We start from the raw sequence: 19073 nt of genomic DNA, 5'->3' as shown, positions 1-19073 counted from the left end.
CGAGGCCGGCGGCAAGGGCTGCGGGTAGGCGGGAGCAGCTCCCCGCCCGGCCAGGCCCAGGAGCCGCCACACTGCAGAGGCTGCCGGCGGCGGGTATAAATAACACGGCGCTGAATGGCGTCTACGCCTCTTTACTACGCGCCGCGCCCCAGCCCGGCCGGGCGCCGCCGCCGCCGTGACGGACGGGCGGCGGCACCAATGGGGGCGCGGCGGCGGCGGCCCCGCGGCCGCGCTGAATGAGGGCAGGGCGGAGGGCGGAGCGGTGGCGCTGGCCGGGAGCCCGGCGGCGGCTCCGGGGATGGTCCACGCACTGGCGCCGTCACGTGTTGTTCTCCTTGGAGTGAGCCTGAGCCGCGGCGGCGGGCGGAGGGGGCTGGACTGGCGAGCGCGGCCCCCGCCGCCTGTTTTGGTGCGGGGCGCCGGGAAACTCCGAGGAGAAGCCGGCGGAGAAGGAGCCGCCGCGGCGGTGCCCGCTCCCCCGGCGGGCTGGGGCACGGGAGGGGGCCGCGCTGCCGGCCGCTGAGGCGCTGCCGCCTGGAATGAAGAGGAGGAGGAAGAGAGGATGTTCCTTCGGCACTCGGGCTTGCCTCCCCTCCCGCCGCTGCCGGGCTGCGCCGCGTGTGGAAATGGCACTTTCTCTGCCTAACGAGATGGGACTGAATGGGGTCGCCAGCCTCCTCCGCACGCAAAAGCGGGAGCAGCAGCCTCGGCGCTGATATTTGGGGAAGGGGGGTTGTATTGTGGGTGGCATTTTTTTTAAATTTTCTCTTTTTTTGGGGGGGAGGGCGAGAGAGTGGAAAGCAGCGTGTATTTTTGGGTGCAAACCCCGGACTTTGCAAAACAATCTCCGCCCCCGAGAGGATATTTAATCTGCAACAGCGATCTCTGCTCGCGGAGGCAAACTTGAGCCGGGGAAGGGGTGCAGGGAGCGGAGGAAAGGGACCCCCGCCCCGCTCCCGGCCCCGCCGGAGCCCGACCCCTGCAAAGGAAGATGCAGTTTTCATTCCCGGCGGCTCATTTTGGGACGAGACTTTCGTCTGGACTGATCGGGACTGGACTTTTTAAGGACGAGCTTACCCGTCTAAGCGCGATTTGGGCATAAACAGCAACACAAACTCTGATTTGGTGCTGGAAGCCGCCTCTGCCACTGAACAGCTGCTCTCACCCTGCTTCTGTCCCTCCCCCGTCCCGTTCTCAAAAGAGGATCCTGAGCTATTTTGCCTTTTAATTTTTTTCTTCTTTTTTTTTTTTTTTTTTTTTTTTTTTATTTGTTGTTGCATGAATTTTGTTTGTGGTTGCCTTTCCTGGCTGGCTTGGCTGTTTTGGGGTCTTGCAGACTGTGAGCTGCAGTAACAGCTCTACCACTTCTCATCATGGCCAGCCCCACGGATAATAACGAGGGCTTCTTCTCAGATGTCAGAAAGGTGGGTTACTTGCGCAAACCCAAGAGCATGCATAAACGATTTTTCGTGCTGAGGGCAGCCAGTGAGTCTGGACCCGCCCGACTGGAGTATTACGAGAATGAGAAGAAATGGAGACACAAGTCAGGGGCCCCCAAACGCTCCATCCCACTAGAAAGCTGCTTCAACATCAACAAACGGGCTGACTCCAAGAACAAGCACCTGGTGGCCCTGTACACCAAGGACGAGCACTTTGCCATTGCAGCTGACAGTGAACCTGAGCAGGAGAGCTGGTACCAAGCGCTGCTGCAGTTGCACAACAGGGCCAAGGGCCACCACCACCTTCATCACCATCACCACCACCACCACAGTGATGTCACTTTTGGAGGCAGCAGCACAGGACTGGGGGAAGCAGGTGAGGACAGTTATGGTGAGGTAGCCCCTGGTCCAGCTTTTAAGGAAGTTTGGCAAGTAATTCTGAAGCCTAAGGGCCTAGGCCAGACAAAGAACCTGATTGGCATCTACCGCCTGTGCCTGACTAACAAGACCATCAGCTTTGTAAAGCTGAATTCAGATGCGGCTGCTGTGGTGCTGCAGCTGCTCAATATCCGCCGCTGTGGTCACTCTGAGAACTTCTTCTTCATTGAGGTGGGACGCTCAGCTGTCACTGGACCCGGTGAGTTCTGGATGCAAGTGGATGACTCAGTGGTGGCACAGAACATGCATGAAACTATCCTGGAGGCCATGCGAGCCATGAGTGAGGAATTCCGGCCCCGAAGCAAGAGCCAGTCCTCCTCAAACTGTTCCAACCCGATCTCTGTGCCCCTTCGCAGGCACCACGTCAACAACCCTCCCCCGAGCCAAGTGGGGCTCAGTCGGCGGTCCAGGACAGAGAGTGTCACGGCCACCTCTCCTGCCGGCGGTGGAGGTACAGGTGGCAAACCCAGCTCTTTCCGGGTTCGAGCATCGAGTGACGGGGAAGGCACGATGTCAAGACCTGCCTCTGTGGATGGTAGCCCAGTTAGTCCCAGTGCTAACCGGACTCATTCACACAGACACCGCGGCAACTCCAGGCTCCATCCTCCACTCAACCACAGCCGGTCCATCCCAATGCCTTCCTCACGCTGCTCTCCTTCAGCCACCAGTCCAGTCAGCCTGTCATCCAGCAGCACTAGTGGCCATGGCTCCACCTCAGACTGCCTGTTTCCACGAAGGTCTAGTGCTTCAGTTTCTGGCTCCCCTAGTGACGGTGGATTTATTTCTTCTGATGAGTATGGTTCAAGCCCGTGTGACTTTCGCAGCTCTTTTCGCAGTGTAACCCCTGATTCATTGGGACACACCCCCCCTGCCCGGGGTGATGAAGACCTCAACTATATCTGCATGGGAGGGAAGACCACCTCTTCTTGCTGCAGCCTGGCAGCACCCAATGGCCATTTCATCCCACGCACCTGCCACCCTCAGCAGCAGCCCCGTTATCCTAGTACACCCTGCTGTCCTCGAGGTGGTAGTGAGGATGTTGCTGACTTGGAGAAGGCATTCAGAAAGAGGACTCACTCTGCAGGCACTTCACCCACCATCTCCCACCAGAAGACACCCTCACAGTCTTCGGTGGCCTCTATTGAGGAGTACACGGAGATGCTGCCTTCTTACCCCTGTGGCAGCAGCAGGCTGCCCTCCTACCGCCACTCAGCCTTTGTGCCCACTCACTCCTACCCAGAGGAGTGCCTGGAGATGCACCACATGGACAGTGGCCATCATCGGACCAACTCCGCCCCACACACGGATGATGGCTACATGCCTATGTCACCTGGTGTAGCCCCTGTGCCCAGTGGTGGGGGGCCTCCCAAGGGTGGTGACTATATGCCCATGAGTCCTAAGAGTGTGTCGGCCCCACAGCAGATCATCAACCCTGGCAGGGGTGGCCGCCACCCTCCAGCCACAGTGGACTCTAATGGCTACATGATGATGTCCCCCAGTGGCAGCTACTCCCCCGACAGCAGCTCTGCGGGCTACGGCAAGATCTGGACAAATGGTGCCGGCCACCACCCGAAACTCTCAGTGGAGAGCAACGAAGGGAAGCTCCCCTGCGGCGGCAGCGACTATATCAACATGTCCCCAGCCAGCGGCTCCACCACCAGCACTCCGCCCGACTGCTACTTCGGGGCTGCGGGGCAGCCGGGGGGCGAGGAGGCGGCCACCGTAGCGCACCACAAACCCATCTACTCCTACTTCTCGCTGCCACGCTCCTTCAAGCACGTGCACCGGCGGGGCGGCAGCAGGCCGGCGGGGGCAGCCGAGGAGTGCAGCCCTCAGCCCCGCATCGCGCTCGGCTCCAGCCGCCTCCTTTACGCGGCCGAGGACTCGTCCTCCTCCACCAGCAGCGACAGCCTGGGCGGCGGCGGCGGCCTCGAGGGCGGCCCCCCTCCTCAAGCGCAACCCCCGCGCAAGGTGGACACGGCCGTGCAGACCAAGGGCCGCCTGGCGCGCCCCACGCGGCTGTCGCTGGGTGGCCCCAAGGCTAGCACCCTGCCGCGGGCCCGGGAGCAGCCCCCGGTGCTGCTGCCCCCGGAGCCCAAGAGCCCCGGCGAGTACGTGAACATCGAGTTCATCGGCGGCGACAAGCCGCCCTTCCCCTCGGCTGCCCTGAGCATGGCCCTGCCGCCGCCGGGCAGCGAGGCCGCCGAGGAGTACATGAACATGGAGCCGGGCCCGCCGCGGGCCCCCTGCCCGCCCGGTTTCCCCACCGCGCGGGCGGCCCGGCTCGGCCGGGACTACGTGGCGATGCAGCGGGGGGGCGCCGCGGCCGGCGGGGGCTCCTGCTCGGACTACGCGGACAGCCCATCCCCCGGCTCGCCCGCCCGCCTGCTCAGCTACGCCGAGGTGCGGGGGGGCCGCGCCGGCCCCGAAAAGCCCCCGCCGGCGGCCGCCACCGCTGCGTCCCCGGAGCTGCCGCGGCCGCCGGCCGAGCTTTCGGCGGCGCCGCCGCGCTCCTCCTCCCTGCTGGGGGGCCTAGGCGCGGGCAGCGCCTTCACCCGCGTCAGCCTCAGCCCCGGCCGCAACCAGAGCGCCAAGGTGATCCGCGCCGACCCGCAGGGCGGCCGGCGGCGGCACAGCTCCGAGACCTTCTCCTCCACGCCGAGCGCGGCCCGCGGAGCGGCGGGCGGGCTCGGGGCACCCTTCCCGTGCGGTGGCGCGGGGGGCGCCGAGGAGGTGAAGCGGCACAGCTCTGCCTCCTTCGAAAACGTGTGGCTGCGGCCCGGCGCGGGGGAGGCGGCCGCCCGCCGGGACCCGGGGGCCGCGCCCGCCCTGGAGAACGGGCTCAACTACATCGACCTGGACTTGGTGAGGGACTGCGGCCACCGCCGCCACCACAACCCGCACGCCTCCACTGAGGCGAAGCAGCCGCTGCCGCCGAAGCCCCCGGGCCAGCAGCGCGGGAGTGGCCACTGTGGCGAGGATCTGAGCGCGTACGCCAGCATCAGCTTCCAGAAGCGGGAGGAGATGTAGGAGCCGGGCGCCCGCCGGGGAAGGTGAGCCAGGACGGGGCGAGGCTCCGCTCGGGGAGGGGGCTGGGCCGGGGGTCGAGGCCTTCCCCCCGGGGCATCCACGGGCTGGGTTGGTTTCGTTGAGCCTTTTGGCCTCACTGCAGCATGTTTTAGTGGCAGAAGCCTCCAGGAGTGCAGTGTCCCTGCGGGTGTCCCGCCACTGGCCCGCACCTGCACGGGCTGGGAAGTGCTTCCAAAGCAGCTTTGGACACTCCTGTTCAGCTGGGGATACAGTACGTGTTCCCACGGTTTTTTTTACTGTTCAGAATTAGCAGTGCTTCAGAAGTGTGTGGGAGAGGGGTGTGAAAGCGAGTCACTTCTAGTATTGGGCTGGAAACAGGAAACTCCCAGTGTAATCCTGGTTTGGTCAGCAGTCATCACTCTTGTGGCCAGGAGTAGAGCAGTGAACCGTGCTAACACGTGCACGGCTAAAGGGCATCTACCTCACAGGGCTGTGACCAGTGTTAATTCAGTTTTGTTGGAAGGAGCTTTGAGTTTGAAAACAGACTTCAAAGCCTTTAGAGCATTATATCTATCACGCGTGTTTCAGTTGATACTATGTGGCTGTCCCTCACCTGCCACAGTGTTACGAACAGCACAGGGAATGAGCCCTATGAACTGTGGTTTTGGCATTGACTAATGTGTTGTTTCTTCCTGAAGCATTTAATTTTTAATTCGGGAAAAACTTCTGCCAAGCTGTTGCATGTTGATTACAGACATGTAAGATGAGTAGGAGCCTTGCTGGAAGCAGTGTGATGTTTCTGTTGAGTGGGAGCTTCATGCAGCATAGGACAATGTATCTTGTTAAGAGCTCACCAAGTGCAGCGCACCTGTGTAAGTCCTTTCATGAAAGGTGAAGAGTGTTTGTTTTGGTGCAGGCAAGTACTGGCAGATAGTTATCTAGTAAATTTTATCACTCGATTTTAAGAGCTTCCTACATACCTGAGCAGCAGCAGTCACAGTTGTTTAGGCAGTTACTATGAATATATGCAATGACATTAGGGAGTGAATCTTATACCACTGTTTACATCATCTCAGTATTTGTGTCGCTTGTTGGCTGTACTGAAGGGACCATTGAGGGCTGGTGTTGGTGTAATGCCTGGGATTGTATGTTTTTCATCCTTATAACCTGAACAAAAGCAAAACAGTCTCGTCACATTTGCTGCTTGGCACTTGCTGCTGTTGCCTATTAGAGCAAAGCAATATTAAGTCTTAGTCTTGTGTGACCTGTGAATGTCAGGTTAATTCGAAACTTTGAGATAGGACTTAAGATCAGTGCAAATATTACCAGTCTGGTTCAAGTGGTAACTGGTAGGAAACAGTAATTTTTGTGGCTGACAGGACTGTGCTGAGTGTCATCATACATTATTTGTGACTAAATGTACACAAATTTACACAGCCACACCTTTTCTCAGTTCTGGCATGTGCTTGCAAGAGCCCTGTTTTTGCAGATGGCTCTTGTTACCCTGGGAATCCGTATTGAATTGGTATTGTGAATTCTTTAGGAGGGGAGTTTTGCCAGAGGATGCAACATATTCTGCAGTTAAGTCACTTTGCTGGGAGCATCACTTCCCTATCACCTGTGCAGTGCTCAGAATGGGGAGTGACTGTGAGAGAAGATTCTTGGTCAGTGTGTGGGTAAATACAGAATATATGAAGGGTATGAGAAGGCAGATCTGGCGGGAGTAATGCCATAACTGTTTCCTTACACAGTTTTTTTTCCAAATGCACTGCTTTCCTTTTGCTGTGGACAACTTGTTTAACTGAACTGTGTGTGATCTTTAACGTAAAAGCTGTGGCAAAGCCCTCCATGGTGGTGTTAGGTGATATGTGCTGTGGTTATGCTGTTCAGTGAAAGATTAGGATGTGGAAGACCTGGTATAAGAACTGGCTGAAAAATACTATGCAGATGTTTTTAAGGGCAGCGTTGTGTAAAATTCAATGTAATAGCGAAATTATTTGAAGTTAGTTCTTATTTCCCAGAATTAGGATTGGATTGAGGAGGCACAGCTTCTTCTGGGATGCAAGGCAAGAATCAGGTTGTAATTATATGGGGAGTTTGAGCCACTGCTGTTCCTTCTCCCTTCCCACTATACAACTTTGTTGGTTGCTTGTAGCCTTCTCAGACATTAACCCTCAGGACTCTTATTTCCCAGGCTAGATTTCTTGCCATCAACTGAAGATTCCCTTGCAAAATTCAGCCTGACTCATCTCTTGAGTGTCCTAAGGAAAGAAACCAAACAATGTTTTGTTCACACTAAACCATTTTTACAGCTATTCTTTGACATGTCTTGTACCTTTTTTGCTTTGGAGGTAAAACTTAGGTTTGGCAGGAGACTTGTTCCATGTAGGTTGTACCTTGTGCCATTCCTAAGAAAACCTGCCTGGAGCTGAGTGATTTATGGGACTGCTTGCACATGCCTGAAAAAGCTGTTGAGCACCTTCAGCCAACCATTCACCTGAAAACTCCACATGCAGTAAGGGTGCTCCAGTTCCCCAAAGCTTTGCCTGCCTGTCCCAGCGAGGAGCAGAGCAGGCTGTGCCTCCTTGGCCAGCTTCCCCTGTGCTCCTTCTGGCCAAGGAGGCTGTTCAGGTGCAGCTGAGAGTGGGGAGGTTGTCGTTTCTCCTGTTGGTATCTGAACAAGTGGAAGATGAAGGAAAAATTTCTTGGTGTGTTTGCAGGTACAGCAGAGAGGAGAAAACATGTGGAGCTGGGAAGGGAAAGGTGAAGCTGCAGGCATCAGAACAAGGGCTGGGGAAGGCTGCACTAAGTACTCTTTCTTTACTCTCCCTCTCTTTCATGGGTTATTATTTACACTTTTAATCTCAGAAGTGGCAAAAGGACTGCACGTGCTTTTTTTTTCTTCCATAGAACAATCTTCCACCCCATCTGAAAGGCCAAAACTATCTGGATAATGCTTGTTTTATCCATTCTGGAATTTTGTTGTTGCTGTCTACAAGACAATGACCCCAAATGTTGGCTATTCATCTCCTAACGAGTAAAATGATAGGTAAAATGATTGTTGCTGTTTCAGTGTAAACTAGCTAACTCCTGTCCTTTTCCCTGCTCCCCTGTCCTTCTCTGCCAGCTGCCTCCAAGTTATTCAGGCATTAGATTCTGAAGTATTTTTAATCTCTTTGAAGTGTAATTATTTCTCCTAACATTAAGGATACTAGCTGAAATAATCATGTTATTTCCCAAATTTAATTGAAAAATATTTCTTTCTCACCCACAGCACTCCACTCTCCAATCTCATTGCCTTCCCTGTCATATATTCTTGGCTGTTTCCGAACAGCTGGCCCTGCCCTAGCTCTCTTCTTTTTTCCTGTTTAGAAGTGCTGTAGTTTCAGTGCAGCTCTGTATGCTCTCGTGCCCAAACTTTTACCTCTGCTTTAGAGAACTGGGTACTGTTGCATGTGTCCAGTGATTCTTTGGTGCTTGGATCCTCTGATGAGTGGCCTCTTATGCTGTAGCTGGAAGGCCACGTTGCTGCAGTTGCCAAGTTGTGCTGGGAAACACCAGCCCATGACATGGAAAAATTGAGGGGAGAGAGCAGTGTAGCCCTAAGGCTTTTTCCTCCTGCTTAGAGTTTTGCATGCACACTTATGGTGGGCTGGTCCTGGCTAGACACCAAGTGCCCATCAGATCCACTCTATCACTCTCCTCCTCAGATAGACAGGGGAGAAAAAGGTATAACAAAAGGCTCATGAGTTGAGGTAAGGGCAGGGAGAGATCACTCATCAGTAACTGTCATGGGCAAAACAGACTCAACTTGGGCAAATTAGTTTCATTTATTACCAGTCAAATGAGAGTAGGATAATAAGAAATAAAAACTAAATCTTAAAACACTTTCCCCCCACCCCTCCCTTCTTCCTGGGCTAACTTTACCTACCCATTTCTCTACGTTTTCTCCAGAGCAGCACAGGGGTATGAGAATGGGGGGTTTGGCCAGTTCACTGCATTTTGTCTCTGTTGCTGCTTCCTCTGCATAGTTTCCTATATCCACAGTGATCTCAGATGTCCTCACTCCTCTCTCTGGCTGCAGTTGTGCAGGTTTTTTTGCCTGTTCCTAAATATGTAATCCCAAAGGTGCTGCCACTGTCAGTGGCACTGCTTGGCCTTGGCCAGCAGCAGGTCCATCTTCGAGCTGACTGGCCCTGCCTCTGTCACACATGGGGGGAGCTTCCAGCAGCTCCTCAGAGGAGCCACCCCTGTAGCCCCCTGCTACCAAAACCCTGCACACAAACCCAAGACAACAGGTGAGCAGATGTTGTGGATGTGCTGTGGATCCTGTTTTGGGGTTGCTGTGAGAAGGCTCCTCAAATGAGCAAGGGTTTTGAAGATGAACTGCTGATAGCTTGTGTTCTGAGTATATAGTCAAAAAATATTCCAAAAAGGAAGCCCATTAGATGTTGGCTCTGGAGAAACAGGAAATGCTGTAGCAGGCTAGTAGAATGAATCCAGCTATCTTGCTTTGATCTCCAAAGCTTCAAAGCTTCATTTCCATTTTGTTGATGACTCTGAGAACTCCTGAATGTGTAAGTGCTAATAACACGGAATAGAATATGTGTAGTGTAAGCAAGTGGTAACTTGGCTCACTCTAGCTTTGATGCTGTCTGTTTCAACCCACTGCATGGGTGGTTTGGGGTTTTTTGGTGATGTAAGAAAATGGAAAACAGTACAATGGGAATTCAGCACAAGGACATCTATAGGGTTGTTAGACCTTTTGCCTGTATCCAGTTAAAGCAAAACACTTCTAAGGATAGAGCTAAAGTTTTGTGTGGTTCTCATGAAAATATACATGATGGTAAACAGAAAATTACTCATGTCACTCTTATACTATATACCTGGGTTTTATTTTTGTTGGGACAATGTTTGCTTTTTAAATTCATTTCTTTCTTAGTTTTCAATAGTTGTGTTCTTTTTCTCAAGTTAAAAACTTAAGGTAGAACAACAGAAACACAGCAATTCATAAAATCATAAGATATCCTGAGTTGGAAGAGACCCACAAGGGTGCCAAAACAAGACTTGTACAGTTAAATTAAGGGCATGTTTTTAGGGGCGTGTTTCCCAAACTGAAGAACAGAAGTTTCTGTAGTATTGGGTCAACACCAAAGTAAATACCAGCATGTTATGAAAGTTTTTCATACTTTATGGGTATTACTGTAGACAAAACAGTGCATTTCTTACTGTATGCACACACCAGTTTTTCCTCATACCTAATTATTTGCCAAAACTGAGCCTGTGTCTCCACATACTTGCATATTTGCAGTTCTCCTGTTTAACAAGACCACAGGCTTATAATTAATGGGTTTAGGTGTTTCTCTTTTGTTTTCCTGGCTTAAAAACTCAAACAGAATGATTTATAAACAAATCCATATGATTATGTGGTACTACCTGGACATCTTTAGCACATGGTTTTCCCATTTGGTTAATGTTTGAACTGGTATTTGAATGTGGTTTAAATTTGAAAATGAAACAGGACATTGCAGGGTGAGGACGATGCTGATTTTTAATAGCAACAGTAGAGAGATCATAAATTTCATTAGATAAGATTTGTAAACAGAGAATTACAGCTGTTAAATAAGATGCAGCAAGCAGCTGTGGAATTTGAATGTTGTTTGACCAATATGTTCAATATTGGTCAATGACCAATATATTGCATTGTTTCAGGGCTACTTTATGATAGCTAAAATTTTATATTCGTTAGGACTGTACTATTTTCATGACTTCCTAAATACATGACTGCAAGTACTGAAAGTAAATGTACTTGAATATTCTTATGAACAAGTAACTGTATAATAGCTTGTTTGTGAAGAAAGTGGGATTTTTTTCCCAGTTTATTGAAGCTCTGAAAATGAATCTGTTCAGTACTGATTATTATATGAACAAAATCATATAAGCTTTAAGAATAATTTCGGTATCCAATGATATTGAAGAGAAATAGATATTATTTTCCACAACTAATTTGATTTTAGGTTTAACCTCTGTACCAAGTTTCAATGAAAACTAGTTATTGTGTTGAATAGACAGAGTTATGAAATACTTTTTAGAAACGAGAGGAATAAGGAGGGGAAAGCTGTTATGGGACCTGTGCTGTGACTGGGAGAGACTGGGGGTTGCTGACATAAGATGATGGGGAACTTGAGACAAAGCCAGGGAGCACTTGTAGAAACTGGTATGGAAAGGAGATGGAAATGACAGAGAAGTTACTTGGGGAACACAGAAACTATGGCAGGATGATGTAGATAGAGAGAATTGCAAGGTATGTGTGATCTGAGGGCAGCTGGGATGGTGATATTTGAAAGTTTGAGGATGTATATAGAGAAATGTGGAGAGCCTGGATAAAGAATTTGTTCTAGAGGTGCTCATTTTGTATGGTAGTGCAGTTTTCTGAAGGTGTTTTTCCTTCTGTTTTTTTCTTTTTGATCTTTATTACAGGGATGGACACTCTGCTTAGTATTCCTTATTTGTTATTGGATTTTTAAATTTGTTTTTCAGTATTTGGATATTCTGCTGACCTTAACATGATGATTTACTTAATAAGGCAAGCAGAATTTACCTCCAGCTCTTCTTTCCTGAATTCTTTGTTTTGTAGTATCCCTGTCACAACCACAGCAGTAAAGCACAGATACAAATCTGAATTAAGTACAAGATAAGTAAGAATGAGTGAATTTTAACATTAAAACCCCTTGATTTTATAAAATGCATCTCATCAAAGGAGGACTATATTCACACAGATTTTTTTTAACTGCAGCACTTTCTTCTTTACACTCTACTACTTGGACAGTTATAAATTTGATTTGAGTTCATTACTTTAATAATTTGTCCTTTGGATTAGTAAGTATAGATTCTCTTGGTTTTTTTTTTTTTTTTGGTTTTTTTTTTTTTTTTTTTTAGTTTAAATAATATATTGTAGAAGAAAACTTCAAATGACAAAGCTATTGTGGCTTGTTACAGCAGATGTGGTTTTCATTTTGTGGTAGGAGCTGTGACAAAAATATATTAATAGTGACAAATATGTCTGAATTCCCAACTTGTCAGAATGGTAAAAGCTGGCTTTTGGTCAGAGGATGGTCATGTACAGATGTACATGATCTGATGTGTTAAAGTACCTGTTCATGAAAGTGAATAGCATTATTCTATTTTTACATAGTTCTGGAACTTTATAAATGGTGATTATTGTTTTAACTACATGAAATAGAGATAGTAAAGGAGAGACATTGGTAACTTTTCAAAAAGATTCACAAGTTTAACAGCTTTACTCTCCACTTACAGAAATGATGCGAAATTTAACAAAAGACAAGGTGTGAACAGATAAAGGAGATTTAAATAAGCCTGGCACTCTTAACTAACTGAAGAATGTCTTGATATATGTCTCTGATCATGTTTGACATATCTAGGTCATGTTCTCTGAAGACTATTATTAGAGATTTAACCTTGGGTAATTGTGAAGTGTATTTTCTTCAGAGTAATTTTTGATCAGGTAGATGAGACAATGGAAGTTTGTGTGTGTTCAAGTGCTTGTAATAATTTGGGAGTCTAGTTAGAAGATCTGGTGTCAGCCTGCTGAGTGGAAGGTGAAATGTACTGTTCTGTGGTGTATCACAGAAGATTTACCTGTGTACATTTTGTCAACTGTTGAAAAATTCTATTTTTTTGGAAGCTGGGAATGTGGAAGAAATGACCTGTTAAATTTTCATATAAGATACGCTTCAGGAGGACGTTGTGCACTTTACAGCTGGTAGAGCTGTTGAAGTGTACTTGCACATTTGAACTCTCTGATGATATGTGTTATATAATGGGGGAATGTAGAGTCTGGGAACATCTACAGCTTTAATTGACTGTGTTTCTTCTTCTGCCTCAGCCCACCACCTCCAGCCTGTGTAGGCTGGGACATTTTTAACCACTAGGGCACCTAAGGATTGCATATGCTTCCTTTGAAATACAGAATCTGTGTGAGTAGAAAAAGTGGGAATTAACTAGCAGCCCTGGTTCCAGTCTCGTTTCAGCAGGCCAGCTTTCAGTGTGGTGCACAAATATTTGTTAAGATATAACTATAGGGTAGGAACTCCATAAGCTGGATTTGCCAGTCAATAAAATCCTTAACTAGTTTGTACATGGGAGCTTTCCTTCAGTGGCACAGTTCCTTGAGGTAATAAAGAGCTTGAAACTGGAGTGGAGGAGACTAAACCACTCTGATTGTATGGGTTCCTTCTGCCCTTACTTCACTGAACTGTGGAATTCAAACCAAACCAAAACAAACCCTCCCATCATCCTCCTCACAAGATACTGCACGTCTGTACATCACCAGGAACATTCATGTAAATGCTGTGCTGAGGGTTGTGTGTGTCTTCATTTGGGAGAGTAAAAGAACCTCAAGAAGTGTACATGGGAGGTAGAAGATTGAGTTTGTTTCTCCACTCACAGCACATATCAGCTGGAGTCTTCTGTTTATCAGTTTGTAAGTGACTCTAAAGGAATGGAAGGGAGGTGGGGAGCTTGAAACACAACGGCTGGAGCTGTGACTTGTTTCAGGTCTGACCTGAGCTTCCCGTGCCCTGTGCTCTGTGAGAGATGCAAAGACACCTCTAGTGACAGCTGATGTGTGTCAGTGAGGGACTCTTTTAGATTAAAACACTGGATGGTAATTAATCTTCAGCCAGCTGGCCTTCATTGTGAAGAGAAGATTGCTGTGTTAGAAAAGAGAATTTTAACCCCTAGAAAGCAGGAAATGAGTGACAAGGGAGACGTTTTGTCTTCAGAGACAAACGGGGAGCTTGGAAGCCTTCTGTATGTGCTGCAGGGGAGTGCTGGTGTCCAAGTAAGTGATGCTTAGGCACTTTGCTGAAGCACCTTGAAAATTGCTAGAGCAAGGAGACAATGGTATTCCAGTACTTCCCAGTTTGGTTTGATGGTTCCTGTGCAAGTGATTGACAAGGTGTTTGGAAGTCACAATCAGCAGCGATGCTAGAGCCTTCACATAGATACTAAAGTGACAGAAATACAGAAGTTCTTCTCTTTGCTGGAGAAGGCACATGTGTAACAGAATGTCCTTTGCTGTGCCTGCCATCTCAGGGCTCTAAAGTCTGCAGCCTTCCCTGCATGGTACAATGTGCTTTTTCATGGTACTTGGTCTCTGTGGTGATACCCAGAGAAATAAAGGTTGGGTACTTGGCTGAAATAATGGTGGCTGTTCCACTTCTGATTCACACAGGTGCTGTAGGTAAGTGATGGTGGTGTTGGCTGAGTGGTCTCTGAAAGATGGGATTAATTTTCATTTTCTCAGAAAACTTTGTGCTGTCGTAATTAGTGATTCCTCTCCTGCAATTCCTGATCACAATTTCTGAATTACTTGTTTCGTCAAAATAGCAAATGGGACATTTATGGAGCAGAATGTTATCTAATAATGAGGACATAAACTAACAAGTTGTTTACTTAGTCGAGGCTAAGACTATGTTATCTTACTTTTTTTTTTCCTATTTTGGAATTTATCCACAAAGATTTTCCTTTCATAGTACAGTTGTATTTCCTGGAAATGACCAACCGTAGGTAGCTCAGCTGTGCAGTCCTTAAAAGGGGTAGGCTAGTTCAGCTTGCCACAGGATTCAAAATGTCTCTTAGATGTCAGTAAGGTATTGCATTCCTTGTTTTGATGGGAATGAAGAACTGTACCATGGCTACATGAAGGGAAAAATGAGCAATACTGGGCTTTTTGCAGTGATGGTAAATTCAAACGGAACCATTTTCATTTGGAGAAAGTTAAATAGACTAATTGAAATCTTTAGAAGGACAAAAATATATCTTAGACAGGTGGAAACAGCATTGCTAAAATTGAAAAAATTACCTCTCTTTAACCTGTTATATTTACCCTGTTTCTCTTTTTGACTTCTTTGCTTACAAAGCATGGGCACACTGTACCATCCCTCCATGCTTTGCTATGTTACAGTATTTTCAGCATTTGGTCCACTTTTCTGTGTTGCAGATCACAATTGATTCTTTATTTCTTAATAGTGTCAACTAATCTACAATTTTTTAAAAAAAATATTCTCTTTTAAAAAAGATAAATTCAGGAGTACTAAATAGTTAAGTGCTTGATTGCAGATATAAAACGAAATACAGGTAAGGAAACCTTAGTTCAGGTGTACTGAAAAACTATTGCAAACAAAGGAAACTTTTTATCTCCTGTGTGTGGTTCAGGAATCCCAAAAAGCAGCCAAAAGGCTGGCTGGCACATCTGGGGCAGGCTCCTGCAGGAGCTTTGGGCAGATGTGACCAGCTTGCCTTCCTGCAAAGGGTGAGGGGTCCCACCTCAGCTGCCTTCACTCCCATCTGCCTGCTCCACAGCTCCTGTGTGCTGCTTCCATACCATGAAATGGTAACTGTAGTTAGGCAAGCCTATTCTTTAGTAATTGTTTATATTTCCTCATTTCACGCATAATGGCATTCAGATTTCTGAGAATCAGCAAAATAAAATATATAAAGAGGAATTTCGTTTGTTTAGGAAGCTGTATGTTGAATACTGTAAATATTTTTTCTTGTTGAAGGTTAATATTTGTTCTAGTGTCAGTATTTTGGAAATAATCTTGTATTTTGTTGACTGTATCGTCATCTTGTGAACATGATGCATAATGTTCTTGAATGCCTTGGATATCTTGATATGGGTGGATAGCCATGTGTGATTTACATCTATCTTACCAATTTGAGATCAAAACAGAGGCAGATGAAACTAGAAGAGAAGTGATGGAAGTCAAACAGCTCTAGATCATCCCTTGTCCTTTTCCAGCTGCTGTGCACACTCCCTCCTCCCACAGCTGCTTCTTGGGAGCAGAAGTTGAAGAACGGGTGCACGGTGCATATGAACATTGTACTTTAAACATGTAAATGGTCAACTTTACTCTTCAATGGATTAATCTAGCTGATGAATTCATATGCAAGGCAGCCTTGAATTCTTTAAACAATTTAAGAGTTCTTAAAAGGGAAACAAAACTCTCAAATGTATTTAATTCTTTTCTGTATGAAACTTCTTTCTCGGGCTAGCTCTGGTAGAAGGGAAAAGCCCTGCTGAAGGTGTGCAGGCATGTAGCTAGGGCATGTTTTTTCAGGCCTTTGAACTAGGTTAGGAATGTGTCTCAAGATGGAAGAATGAATAGTTACTTGGTGCTTTTAGCCTCCGGGCTTGAAACTCGCAAGAGGAATGTTATTGTGTCTTCAAAGCCTGTTTCACACAAGCCTTTGTTGAGCAGGAACTCGGAGAGTCTTTGTATTATCATGCACACAACAAAAAGAGCCAGCCACCCAATTTGATCTAATTGGGCGGCAGTGTGAGACGTTTCTTCAGTAGGAAGGCTCTGGAAAATGGGGTGCATGTTTTTAATTAGGAAATGCCCTTTAGAGTGAAGGGATTGCCTACATAGACGTTTACCAGCTTGCTAAAAATCTCTAATTGTACTGATGCAATTCCCCATATGCACATCCCCTCTTTTTCCCCTCTTCCCTATGTAGTGCTTTCCCAGGAAGAAAGCAAATATTTACATTTCTTTAAAATTCTGTTTTGACCCTGAGGTGGTGGTAGCACATCCCAGCAGAAGGCAAGCTGAGGTTGAGAAAGTGTAGTGGTTCAGGTTGAAGTAATTTTTGTCTTGCTTTCTGAAAAATAAACCTGTATTCAGGACTAGGTATGCTGTAATATATTGATACTAACTAAATTAAGACAGAACTTTCAGTCTGTGTAACTACCAAATGTTTAGAGGAAATAAACCCATTGCTCTAGTGAACATAAGTGGGGTTTGAAGTGCTAAAAACTCATTTTTGAGAACAGCAGCTGCTTCAGTAGATAGCCTGAGAAATTTATTTTCATTTTAGTTTGAGTAGCCTAATGTTTATTCAAAACTGAATGAGATCAACAGAAAAGATGGGGAAACAGCTTTACTTTCTTAAGTTTTTAGTAAAAAAACCCAAAGAACTCTATAAAATCAGAAATTTTGAATTCCAAGACAAGTTCATTCAATTTCACCTACTAAAGAGAGATGAGGCTTAAAAAAAAGAAAAAAAAATGTTTTTAAATGCAACATTTATTTTGTTAATTAACTTCATTAGGTGTTCAGGGATTTTCGTCCTGTTTTTCATTCAAACAGAGCTTGAAAAGTCATAATATAAAATTTAACCAGGTACTAAATAGTGACCTGTGTTGGTCATTAATTTCATATCAAGAATCTGCATAAATATACACTAATAGTATTGTCTAACTAGGGATTATATTAAATGCTAAATTAACAGGTTATATTGCAGATCATCATGATTTAGTGGTTATTGGTGTTTGAGAATGACCATTAATGACATTTTTAAAAAGTATCCTCATTTGCTAATCTAAATTTGATTATTTTAATCACTTTAATTTGAATTAATCCACCATGAAGCTGTGTCAGTATGTACATGATAATTAAACGTATTATAACTGATACAATCACGCAGAAATGAAGGGTAGGCTCAGAAAGGACCTGGATACAGGATGTTGGCTGATCCAGAGGAGCAGAAATTAATTCAATCCATGAAATGATAGGAAGCTGCGTGGGGGAGAGGAGAGGGCAAAACCACAAGTACAGAAAAGTGGTGGTTAAATGCATTGAAGGGTAAGTGTGACAGGCATGCTGTGTAAATTGGCCAGCTCCTGGGTCTTCTGTAAGAGAAGTTTCACAAGATTAGAGAAGGGGAAGTTGTGTAGGAAGGGGTACAGGGGCTGAGTGAGCAGAAAGAGAAATTGGAATAATGCCGGGAAGCTCAGATTTCAGTTGATGTAATTGGACTTTAATGGCTTGAGTGATTCATAATCTCTTAGCTTGATAGGCTGTTATAAAATTTTAAACATAGGTATGAATGAAGCCTTGTGCTGATAACATTGTGGGATTGCAGCAGTGGAAAGCGTTGATGTGCCAAGAATTGTTAGAGGAAAAGAATTCCTCTAATGTATAACGTGTTCATAAGTTTTGTGTAGGCATATTTTGGAGAAAGGTTTGAATGATCCTTCTGCATGAATGGGCTATGAATTATTTTTCACTTAGGTGTGGAAGGGGAGGAATCTCCAATTGATTTAAATGGCTGTACTTACTTGAGGTTGGTGGGATTAGGGCAGCATGCCTCAATTTAGAATGTGTCCCTTTAACAGTTTTTCTTTCTTTCTTTTTCTGGAAGCTGTTACTACACTGTTCTGTTTGAATTAATAGTGAATCCCTATTAATTTTAATTAGCTATAGTAATGAGTTAGCTCAAAAGGGCTACAAAATTATCTGTAATTCAATGTCTAGTTTATCTCCTACCTTTTATCTCCTACCTTCATCTTTTCCAAAACTTCTTCTGAAGATTGGTGAAATGTTTGGTCTGTCTTGATTCAAGCTTGTTTACTTCCATGTTTCTTAGAGTAGCTCATCAGCTTTTATTCCTTTATCAAATAACTCCTGTGATATTAATCATAGATTTGGGTCACATTTCATCATTTGCATTTGAGTTGAAGGAACAGCTAAGAGCAAAAGACTACTAGCAGGATTGTTTTATACATAGGGAAAAAAAGAGGACCAAAGAACATGTAACGGCAGCCTTTGCATTCAAGACTCCTGTTATCTGTAGGACTTTCCAATCTGTGTTTTTAACTGATGTACTCTTGTAGTAGCTTACTGTTCTTCACTGTAACTTTTTGAAAGGTTTTGCTTTGGTTTTATGAAGTCAAGAGTGATACAAGTCACTGGAATCTGTTTCCTTGGCTTTATCTGCATGTCCTTGGCTGATACTTGCAGCTTTTACCATTGTTGTGACTTTCTCTGTTCTGATTCCTTAGGCTTAGTTCATGCACGTATATCTGACAGAATTAAGACCAGGGAGAGCTGCAGTAAGTACAGGCAATCACTGCACTTCAGAAGCAGGATGCAGGACACAGGTTTACCATCATCTTGAAGAAATGGAAGGCCATGCTGTTGTTTCTGTCTCCTTGGACATGTATTCCTCTGGAGAGTTATTTTGGTATCACCTGGGAAACACTTGGGAATGTATTGAGGTGGAAATCTGGAACCATTTCTCTAGACAGCAGCTAGCTCCTACTTTGGTTAAAACCAACTGTGAAACCTCATCTGCTAT

General features: G+C 46.3%; 1 protein-coding gene across 1 annotated transcript in view; it reads left to right on the top strand.

The window, feature by feature from the left end:
- Positions 1-290: 290 nt before the first annotated feature.
- IRS1 (insulin receptor substrate 1) overlaps positions 291-19073 on the top strand; it is a 48374-nt gene continuing 29591 nt past the window's right edge. The window contains exon 1 of the mRNA XM_014877858.2: positions 291-4930. Within this exon, the coding sequence (XP_014733344.2) occupies positions 1374-4907 (3534 nt within the window). The 5' untranslated portion in view covers positions 291-1373 and the 3' untranslated portion in view covers positions 4908-4930. The remainder of the gene's footprint in view (positions 4931-19073) is intronic.

This window comes from Sturnus vulgaris, chromosome 10 (assembly GCF_052056855.1).
Source record: "Sturnus vulgaris isolate bStuVul1 chromosome 10, bStuVul1.hap1, whole genome shotgun sequence".
NCBI classification, from domain to species: Eukaryota; Metazoa; Chordata; class Aves; order Passeriformes; family Sturnidae; genus Sturnus; species Sturnus vulgaris.
This window is presented reverse-complemented; position numbering and strand designations above follow the sequence as displayed.